Below are 10,600 nucleotides of genomic sequence, written 5' to 3' on the forward strand. Positions count from 1 at the left end.
TGTACTTTTGGTTGGGAAAAAGCCAACTGAATCTCTAAAAAAGTCAGAATTCCCGTTTTTCACATTTCCCGCAATTCACAAAATTTTCCCGCAGTTAGCCTTCAAAAAATGCCAGTTTTGACGGGAAAAATCCAAATTGGCAGCTCTGCTAACGACCGATGCTTCAGCGTACGGTATTGGCGCTGTGCTGTCTCAAGAGGGGCGTCCAATTACAATAATTTCAAGAACATTGATGGACAGAAAAGTCAATAATGCTACGAACGAAAGAGAGCTTTTTGTTATTATTTGGACATTTTCCTAATTTCGGCAATCAAGACAGGACAAGACATCTTTACCAACCATCAACCTCTAGAATTTGCGGTATCGATATCAAATCCGAATGCAATTTTTTTTAGAAGTTTGGCAAAGAGAACCTTGTTGCGGACGCCCTGTCCAGGCAACAGCTTAACGCTGTAGAACAACAGGAGATCGACTCTTGTCGTGCAAAAATCCACAGTAAGATGTCCCTTACTCACACTATCAAAACAACAGACAAGCCGCTAAATTTTTTTCAATGTCATATAGTGCTGAAGGAGGCCCATTTCCATTAAAACGCACTTTTGTTTTATATCATTGTGCCATACTCGAAAATATTGTCCAAAGCTTTTGAGACTCTCGTCAACGTGGAATATAGTAACTCTGTGAAATCGATAAAGTACATATATATGTAAGTATGTTAACAAAGGTAGCGATATGGATGTCTTCGGTGTAACCAATGCAAATGTTGAAATATCACGGTACCAGATGGGTCGCTGTTAATAATAACGATGCAACTTGGATATCAGTAATCGTCAACGTGTTGTACGATGAATTGCACGCGGCAGACAGAGCAGCACGACCAGTAACATTATCAAATTCCATCTCAATCGCATTTTGATGTGTGGTGACATGCCACGCTATTACACAAGTAATGTCTCTTCGAAATCGTTTCAGCTTCGTAAATAAGAAACCCCAATTTGCTTCAGAAGCCAAAGTAACGATGAAAGCTATTACTTGCGGTTTTTGTTGGTGAATGCTCGAGGTCCAACATCGTTTGATGTGTGCGACTTAACTTGAGGCATGTCAATTATTACATTAACTTGAGAACATTTTGCTCTGGGATGATACGCTTAAGTATTCTGCATTAAATTTGTACATTGTTTGCGATTATAGTATAGACATTTTTCCCTCGAATGCAACAAATTTGTGGGCTAAGTATAGAGATGACATGTCTTATGTTTGTCAAGGCCATTACAAATGGCGGCACAATTAAATCAGCAATTGTGAACAGTGGATATGATGGAATTTATTTGATGAATTAAATTTGCATTTATTAAATACTTTCGGAAGAACCGCAAAAAATGATGTTAATACCATTGATTTTGGCGGGGTTAAAATCGTGAAATATTGCTGCGTTGAAATCGTCTGAAATAGCTGCGACTCTGCTACGGGCGAACAGTAGTGCTGCAAAAACATCGGCACACTATCGATACTATCGATGTTTTTATTTTTTAAAGAAAACATCGATGTTTTTTTGCGCTATCGATGTTTTGTTTGAATGGATTACCATCACAAAATTTACTAAAAGCGCGCGAAGCAGGTTTGGGATTTTCAGCAAAGCTGGAATTATAATTTCAAATAAAAAGGGCATCCCTTAAGCCCTCAAATGTGGATAAAATAGTGTTTCTTAGCAAAAATCAATGGATAATCGAATAATTATTATAACTATTAACATTTATTATAAGTCCAACGATCTCAACAGATCTCAAAGCAGAGCTTTTGGCCTTGAAGGCTGTTATTATTATTTTGTTTATTTGTTATTTTTGATTTGCTTACTATTCGTTGAATTAAATTTATTATTTGTTTTGGTTTAGAAAAAAAACTCGCTTTTATTTAAGATTTTAAACTTGTATATCAAATAATTACAAAAAAATTGTTCTAAACATCGATACTATCGATGTTTTTTTTTTAAAACATCGGAAACCTCGATGGTGCCAAACCTCGATGTTTTTGCAGCACTAGCGAACAGCACATTCTGCATTGAAATTAAGATAAAGCATACACATCATCAAAACCACAAAAAACACAATGGCTAAGATTATTATTTGAGATGAAAGTACAATTGCCATAAGACCAAAATATGTATGTTATCGAGGGATTTTTTTTCTTTTCCAGTATTCCTCGACCAACTGTTGTTGAAAAAGATCTTCGTATTTTAAGCAAAACGTAAAACTAAACAGAACGTGCTGCGAAAAATCTTTTAACACAAGTCATTGAGGCAACAATAGAATACCAATATTCCCAAGATTACCATTAATTTGCAATGACCCTAATTAAATCGTTTGGATTGTTTGAAGTTGACGGAATACATTTGGAGTTTGCCTGTTTCGCACATTAACAATTATACGGGCTATGTTCCCATGTTTATATCAGAACCATAGAGTATTCGATAGATTCAGGAAAATTCTGGAAAAACTTTATTATCAAGCTGGATCGATTGCTACTCCCCTACGATGACCGATGCAAAATTAATTGTATGATGATTATGATTTATGATGATAAACTAGATTCTATAGGTAACAGCTAGTATATTAATGATTTTAAAAAAATGAAGACGAATGTAGTAAATTGTTTAAAGTAAATTATTTTATTACTATTATTATCCACTTTTTACGGAATCGCCTGCAATACCAGACAATAATTTTTTAGTAAATTTTCTTAGTTCCAAAGGATCTTCGTTATTAAAATCATCCATGACTGCCTGCATTTGTTCCTTCAGGCCATCAGCAATCGATGTTGTAATTCGATTTTTGAAAAGATTTGTAATGGGGCTCAAAATCAGTCCAGTTAAGTCTCGTATCAATCTAGCTTGATTCAATTGAACATGTATATTACTGTCGTTGAGAAAAATTACATATATGTATATAACATTTTTTTCTATTGAAATTTTTAATATACACAACCTGAATTCAATTATTCGAAAATCATAAAGATGAAGCTTCGAATTGATAACATTAACAGCCAACTCAGCATAAATGATTGTGTCGTCTAATGAGCCTATCACTTTTCCGTACCCTTCAATGGCCATAACCTTTAGTTGTAAATTGTACTCAAACTGCAAAGAAAAATTTATTAATAACATTCCAGTAATAAGGTAAAGTCAAGTGTACTCGGTAATATAAACACCAAGGCTGTGTAGGAATCAATTATACGGAGCTGTAAAGTTTATCAAATTGAGCCATGTGCGACAGTCTGTCTGATCGTGGAAACACATTTAAATATTTAAACTAACATTTTTGCTGTTCATGTAGGTGTATATTCAGTGAAACGTAAAGGGTCTTTGAAAATTGGATTGTGACTTTCTTGCTTATTTTATATTCATGCGTCACTGCAGCTACTATATTATTGTCACTTTATCTGCAACTCAACGCAATACCCAACTCGCTACTTGAATAGGACAAGCTTATGCCCTTTTTACATCTGCTGTTAACACGAAAACGGAATGATAAAATTACGGTCGCACTAAGTGATCCTAAGATGTGTCGTTTTCAAGCTGTGTACTGAGAGCTCAAATCGCAACTGACTGAAGTTACTTTTTAAATAATGCAATAAAAATTGTAATAACTTACCTGAAGTTTATCAATTTTTAAATAAAATCGAGTTAAAAACGACTTGCCCTCATATGTCATAAACGCATTGTTATACCTTTGTATGCCTGCTAGATTATAGACAATTCCATTACTTAAATGCAGGCCAGCCTCATACTTTATGAAAAAAGGCATCTTAAAAACAATGATCAGTGTATGGACTATAAATTATATAAATTAACTTACAATGGAAATGCTTTCCCTCATGTCTGGGAGCTCTAAATGCTCTATACCCAGTTTCTGAAGATGTAATAAAACCATTGGTGTAACCACATCGACTTCGGCATTGATATTCGTCCACCCAATGTCATCCTCCAAAAATTTGCTAATGCTTGAAGTAATATTTTGATCGTCACGCCGTATTCTAAAAGATAAATAGCAATACAATTAGTTAAATATATATATAATAGAATATATGTAAGTACTACTTTTCCTGACTGAGTAAGAGTTCTTCTGCAACATTTCAACATTCGAATTTGCTCCGCCAATTAATTCACCTTAGTGTGAAAATCTTTTATTTTGACAACCTGTAGGCTCATTATAATAATTCAATTGAAGTACGGGAACGTATGTATGTAAAAAGTATTAAAATTAACCCAAGGCTAAATCGTCTTGGCTGTTGTCGCTCAAATAACATGTATGTATACTTTATGGGATCAGGGATGCCTCCTTCTGTCTGATAGATAAAGTTGCTTGAGACACATAGTTATAAATCCCTTCTAGCGGGTATAAAAAAAACGCTCGAACGATGTAAAAATTCGATTCCTATATTGCGTAAAAAACCGAAAAATAATTATCACCACGAAAGACGAGCAACGGAGTAGCGCATATTTCTCAATTGTCTCGACACAAGATATCCAGTTTGAATCCGCAAAAGCATCTGTTAATTTGGTATATATGGAACCGTGCTGTTGGCTCTTTATTCCAAAAGCTCTCAACATTTTCACTGATGGTTCGAGGATGGCTAAATGAGTGGGTGAGGTTGTGTACTGCCCCAACCCGGTCTCCAAACACTCCAACAAGCTCCTAGTAAGCAGGAGCAAGGCTACAGAAGTGGCCTGGAGTGTACGCTCCAATCATAACGCCAATTAACATAATGAGATCGCGGACACCCTTGCCAATAAGGGGGTAGGTGTTAATATCAGTAATTTTCAAAATGAGCTGGCGGCTAATTAATTCATGCAAAACCGCAAGGTACGAAGTGCAGCTTTCAAGGAAAGTCTATATCTATATCTATATCTATATCTATATCTATATCTATATCTATATCTATATCTATATCTATATCTATATCTATATCTATATCTATATCTATATCTATATCTATATCTATATCTATATCTATATCTATATCTATATCTATATCTATATCTATATCTATATCTATATCTATATCTATATCTATATCTATATCTATATCTATATCTATATCTATATCTATATCTATATCTATATCTATATCTATATCTATATCTATATCTTTCATTCGAATACTCGAAACATTTACTCTGCATTCACTCATTCTATCCATTACGCATTGGTTTGATTTTCACTCATTCTGCATTTAACGAAAACAACCCTTACCAATGCGCAATTCACTTTGTTGAAACCGGTTTGGCGCGCCGAATTGTGACTTAAGCTTAGAGTACTCAAATAACCGAAACTTTTGAGTGCATTCGTGCAGACCTCTAATCTATATCTATATCTATACCTATATCTATATCTATATATATATATCTATATCTATATCTATGCATAAATTCAACTGCCTCATCATATAGCCCTATCAAAATTATTTAAAAAATATCAATTTTTATACCCGCTACCCATAGAAGAAACCAAACATATCATTTTGTATTTTTAGTATTTTCGGTATATTTTTAAAATAATACAATATTTTGCTTTTATTAAAAATGGGTAGCGGGTATCTCACAGTCGAGATCACATGGACACAGTTCTAATACCCTATGGGTAGCGGGTATAAAAGTAGTAATTCAATGAAAATGAAACTAAAAAAACTAGATTTAATATTAAATATTTAAATACAAATTAAAATTATTTATCAAAAGCTATATGAACCCTTATAAGATTTTACATATAGTTGTATGTATGTTTACTTAATCTTTGTATATATAGTTCCACTGGTTTTTATAAATGTTTACATTAAAATGAGCTATAGACTAACTTTAATAATGCAAATCACAATTATTTAAAAAAATAAAATAAATAAATCAGAACGCTCAAATTGTAACAAAAATAAAATAAGCAAATAACTCGTTTTTTTAAATACATATTCTAATTTTTATAGTCTCAACTAAAACCATCAAAATATAAATGAGGTACATTTCAAGAAACAGAAAATATATTTTTACCTTTTTGTCTTTAATGGAATATTTTCGCATGTTGTCATTACGATGGCCATTGCGAGTAAGCAAACATCAATTATTATTGTAGTTACATACATTCTGGTGTGAATGTTGATTTTTTGACGACCTTTGAAATTTTTATCTTACAGAATAATAGAACGTCAATTTAGATGTATTTATTTAAGGGTACACGTAAAGCAGGCTGAAGTTAAAAAAAAACATTGGTTTATATTCAATTATTTATATAATTGTTGTCAAATATGTGAATGTTTTCTGAAAATTCTGTTACGGTCTTGTAATTCATTTTTAAATATTTCGTTGTATTTATATAGTATATGTATGTATATGCATGTAGCTGATAAACAAAATATTAGCGTAATTTGCATGCAAACCACGAAATCGAAGTATTTTTAAAGGAAAGTCATGCTTATGCATAGTATTGTATGGATGTATGTACATACTTAAACACTAATTCATTATCTTGCGATATTTAATTGAATTCCCTGTAGTACAGTTTAACAGCAGCGCCCAATTAAAATGCAAAATAACACTTTTATGCAAATCGCATTTAAAACCCCTATAGTTAATATGATTGATAATTACACTTCCTATTTTATTGCATTGACTGAGCTTTTGAAAATCAATCTATCTTCGAAGCGTTCGGTGGAGCGGTTGAAATGAAACTAGCGAATGTCAAGATTTATACAGATAGAGAGACCGAGTGTCGTATAATTTATGACACACATGTAGATCTTGATTTCGAGCTTTATCGACAATTAACGACGAAAGCTTGACTATGTAATGTATGTATGAGTATCATTCAAGTGCTCAAGCCGTGAATCAGAAATTTATCTGTTTTACAGTGAAAAAATCGCAAACTGAAATGATATTTCAAATAAATAAAGGTGTTCTTATAGCTAAAATCTATCTTAGCTCTAATTAAAGTGCTAATCAAAATCTATGTGTTTCATTTTAATTCAAAATAAAAAAAAAAATGTTTTTGTATGTTTTTACTTTAAATAGTGCCACACACATTTTCTCTACAGAATTACCCACATATAAATATAATCACAACTCGTCGGTCATTTTTGTCTCACCAATCTAGTTTTTATGTTTTATTTTGACAGTTATTTTGACTGGGGTTCATCATAGATGCATCCTCTATTTAAAACAATTTTTTATATGACAACAAAAAAAATTGATTTTTGCTGTTCAGTTGGCGCCTTGTGTAATGGGATCGATCTTGACGTCGGGGAACTTGAAGTCGGGGAATTTCAGCATATCGGTCTTGCCATCACTTCCATACTGCTTGGCTACGCGCTCCAGCTCATTTTTTAATTCGCGCTCGATATCTGGATTGGAATCTACCAGTTTTCCGCCACTGCAATACGTTAAATTACAGACCTTAGATATTGCTATTGCACTGACACCTGACAACTTACGCGCTCTTTTGCTTATATTCCCTAACTTTGTCTAGAAACAACTGCTGAATGGGATCGGATGCCTTATTTAGCGCTGGTGCGACTATGGCAATGTTGCGACGGGCTTCAGTGCGCAGGACGCGTACACCTGTTAAAATTGACTGTGACAGCATCTGTAAATAAGTGAATTTTATTATAATTTAATTCGATATCCAATTGTGCGAATTTTTGCTGTCGTCCAAATAGTTTGATAACCTTAAAAAGGTTATGTAATGACTGTTTTTAATGCAACGCTTAATAATAAAAATTACACGCATTATTATATTTCTCCGACATAAATTTCAATCAGTATAATAAAGTTTATCAGATTACTTTAATTCTCAATTTTACCTTACGATTTTATATTAGTTATAAGAATTTATCGTAAATTGCCTAGTGTTACAATGTGACAATGCTGCGACAATCACGAAAATCCCAAAAAAAAAAATTCCCAACAAACTCGAATCCAGTTCCGAATACGTATTTCTGGCATTAAAAACAGTGCTGGACACGTTTCAATTTAAAATCAACTTAGTCGATTCTTTTATAAAAAAAGCGAACTAAAACGTTATTTTTGAATATCTGTATGCTTTTCTTCACTTTGCCGGTATGACTGCGGAATAATTGGTTGTATATTTTATCGTATGTGGAACTGCTGATTGAGATCCACATATATTAAAGTATCTGAGTATCGATATGCTTAACAATTTTTTTTGTAATTTTAAAAATTTTAAAAATTGAGAACCCATATTTACATACGTGAAGAACAAATTGCATTAGACATGGTTAGTTGCAGGAGTCTTAGGGATTAAAAATTCAAAAAAAAATGTCCAAACCAATTGCAAATATTATTTTTGGGATATTGTCATCATAGAACTGTCACTACTGAATTTTTCAAGAAGCAAATGTTTTAGCAAATTAGTAAGAAGCGAAATGTAATAGTGGTTACTAATACTATGCTTAGACAGGGCTACATCATTAAAAATTTCGGAAAAGTAGAACCTTCCGCCTTTTCATTCCCTAAGCGGATGTGTGTGCGGTAATGAATCTGAATAGGTGACCTATTTTGGCTAATAGTTTGGTATATTTATCGAAAAATGTGCGATATCGATGGAAATCATCTGATTTACACAAACTATATTGGCATGTTTGATTTCACGACTTTAAAGTTCATATTTGCATCATAAGTAAGTACGAATAATGCGAATATAAAATAATTTATTAACATTGATTTTGAAATAAAAACATTTATTTTTTGTCGAGCCCAATTTTATGATAAAAATCGGGTTTTAGTTGGGATATTATTGTGTATAAAATACCATATTATTTAAATTTAAGTTTGGTCACCCTGCTCTCAACTTATTTTCCACGTCAAACACACCGGGGCGAAAAAAGATTATTTTAAGTTTCCTTTCATTTAAACTAATTGAAGGCAGCATGGTGAGTTTGCTACAGGAGATAGACACTGAGCATGAGGACATGGTACACCATGCAGCCCTGGACTTTTATGGTCTATTACTGGCAACATGTTCGTCAGATGGAAGCGTTCGAATTTTTCATTCGCGTAAAAATAATAAGTCCCTGGCTGAGCTTAAAGGCCATCAGGGTCCAGTGTGGCAAGTAGCATGGGCTCATCCCAAATTCGGTAATATATTGGCTTCCTGTTCTTATGATCGTAAAGTAATTATATGGAAATCAACAACACCCAGAGACTGGACCAAACTGTGAGTATTGCATGTGAGCATGTATATGTAGACATTTACATTTATGTAGATAAGAGTACTTATCATACTTACATATTTAAGTTCCATTATTGGGGCTGGAGTTGATTGCCTCTTTGTTAATTTTACAAAGTATCTACTTTGTTAGACTATTACTATTCCCTAATGAATGATCAATTTTGTTAGTTTCTTGCACTAGGACGTCGTGTCACTTTTACACACTTGTTATTTATTTGATGCTTACATTGCCACATTACAGATACGAATATAACAATCACGATTCTTCTGTAAACTCAGTGGATTTTGCACCTCCCGAATATGGCTTAATTCTTGCTTGTGCAAGTTCGGATGGTTCCATTTCAGTGGTAACATGCAACACTGAGTATTGGGCTTGGGATGCTAAGAAAATACCAAATGCACATACCATTGGAGTAAATGCTATTTCTTGGTGTCCGGCTCAGACACCAGATCCGGCATTTGATCAACGAGTTACTTCTCGCACTACGTTGGTAAAACGCTTGGTCAGCGGTGGTTGCGATAACCTCATCAAAATTTGGCGAGAAGACAATGATCGATGGACTGAAGAGCATCGTCTTGAAGCTCATTCTGACTGGGTCCGTGATGTTGCATGGGCACCATCAATAGGTTTGCCTCGCCTGCAAATAGCCTCAGCATCTCAAGACCGACACGTGATCATTTGGAGCAGTAATACCGATTTGTCACAGTGGACATCATGCATTTTACATACGTTCGATGATGCTGTCTGGAGTATTTCCTGGTCCACAACTGGCAACGTTTTGGCAGTGACCGGCGGGGACAACAATGTATCACTATGGAAAGAAAACAGCGAGGGACAATGGATACGCATTAATTATGAATCGGGTGCAGCTATTCAATCGAAGCAATCGCACAATTTACATCCCCAACAACCACAACAACCGGCACATCTGCATGGGTCATCAGATTCCGACCATAGTTCGAATTTGTCGAATTCTCATTTATCAAACTCGCAACTGTCAAACTAAAATCATTTTACAAAATATGTTTATGCCACAGTCCGTTTTTCAATAGTTGGTCAATATTTCTAACAAATTAAAAACATGTTTATAAATTAAATTTGTGTTCAAATATTATATTTGTAAAAACAAAATATGTTTTTTAAACATATTATTGGTGAGTTATCGATATTGGCCAAAAACGATCTCGAAATTGCCGACCAGAACAACAAAATAAAGGAGCAATGTCGCTATATATTTTCGTGGCGAGTGCAAGTGTGTGGCCGCTGCTGATCTCTTACTATTAGATATAGTGGCAGTAAATCAATTTTCAGCTCCGTGAGTCGATGAAAAAATATCCAATTATGGAAATATAGTATTGGGCCCGCATGT

General features: G+C 33.8%; 3 protein-coding genes across 6 annotated transcripts; 1 reads left to right on the plus strand and 2 right to left on the minus strand.

Annotated features, from left to right (window-relative positions):
• Positions 1-2,642: 2,642 nt before the first annotated feature.
• LOC133838216 (uncharacterized) lies at positions 2,643-6,875 on the minus strand. 4 transcript variants are annotated; one of them, XM_062269235.1, is made up of 5 exons: positions 6,038-6,875; positions 3,852-4,029; positions 3,648-3,782; positions 2,982-3,133; positions 2,643-2,912 (listed from the first exon to the last, which is right to left on the minus strand). In XM_062269235.1, exons 1-5 carry the CDS (start codon positions 6,127-6,129, stop codon positions 2,678-2,680), a joined length of 792 nt encoding a protein of 263 aa, XP_062125219.1. In that variant the 5' UTR covers positions 6,130-6,875; the 3' UTR covers positions 2,643-2,677. The 4 variants fall into 4 exon arrangements, with proteins under 4 accessions (XP_062125219.1, XP_062125221.1, XP_062125220.1 ...); XM_062269237.1 differs by having other exon boundaries at positions 3,648-3,800; positions 3,852-3,990; positions 6,038-6,873; XM_062269236.1 differs by having other exon boundaries at positions 3,648-3,800; positions 3,852-3,996; positions 6,038-6,873.
• A 163-nt stretch (positions 6,876-7,038) lies between these two features.
• On the minus strand, positions 7,039-7,981 carry LOC133836229 (ATP synthase-coupling factor 6, mitochondrial). Its single transcript, XM_062266594.1, has 3 exons — positions 7,843-7,981; positions 7,474-7,625; positions 7,039-7,412 (listed from the first exon to the last, which is right to left on the minus strand). Exons 2-3 carry the CDS (start codon positions 7,623-7,625, stop codon positions 7,244-7,246), a joined length of 321 nt encoding a protein of 106 aa, XP_062122578.1. The 5' UTR covers positions 7,843-7,981; the 3' UTR covers positions 7,039-7,243.
• Positions 7,982-8,828: 847 nt separating this feature from the next.
• On the plus strand, positions 8,829-10,328 carry LOC133836227 (protein SEC13 homolog). Its single transcript, XM_062266592.1, has 2 exons — positions 8,829-9,215; positions 9,472-10,328. Exons 1-2 carry the CDS (start codon positions 8,929-8,931, stop codon positions 10,235-10,237), a joined length of 1,053 nt encoding a protein of 350 aa, XP_062122576.1. The 5' UTR covers positions 8,829-8,928; the 3' UTR covers positions 10,238-10,328.
• The last annotated feature ends 272 nt before the right edge of the window (positions 10,329-10,600 follow it).

Source organism: Drosophila sulfurigaster, chromosome 2R (genome assembly GCF_023558435.1).
Source record: "Drosophila sulfurigaster albostrigata strain 15112-1811.04 chromosome 2R, ASM2355843v2, whole genome shotgun sequence".
Classification (NCBI taxonomy): Eukaryota; Metazoa; Arthropoda; class Insecta; order Diptera; family Drosophilidae; genus Drosophila; species Drosophila sulfurigaster.

Bases quoted from the DNA above. Each gene is read 5' to 3' on its own strand.
- LOC133838216 (XM_062269234.1), bottom strand. From the start codon at position 6,129: ATGTATGTAACTACAATAATAATTGATGTTTGCTTACTCGCAATGGCC. The intron at 4,030-6,037 runs GTAAAAATATAT...TTTATCTTTTAG, and splicing joins ATTCCATTAAAGACAAAAAG to AATACGGCGTGACGATCAAA. The intron at 2,913-2,981 runs GTTGTGTATATT...TCTCAACGACAG, and splicing joins TTTCGAATAATTGAATTCAG to TAATATACATGTTCAATTGA.
- LOC133836227 (XM_062266592.1), top strand. From the start codon at position 8,929: ATGGTGAGTTTGCTACAGGAGATAGACACTGAGCATGAGGACATGGTA. The intron at 9,216-9,471 runs GTGAGTATTGCA...GCCACATTACAG, and splicing joins CCCAGAGACTGGACCAAACT to ATACGAATATAACAATCACG.
- LOC133836229 (XM_062266594.1), bottom strand. From the start codon at position 7,625: ATGCTGTCACAGTCAATTTTAACAGGTGTACGCGTCCTGCGCACTGAA. The intron at 7,413-7,473 runs GTAAGTTGTCAG...AACGTATTGCAG, and splicing joins GAATATAAGCAAAAGAGCGC to TGGCGGAAAACTGGTAGATT.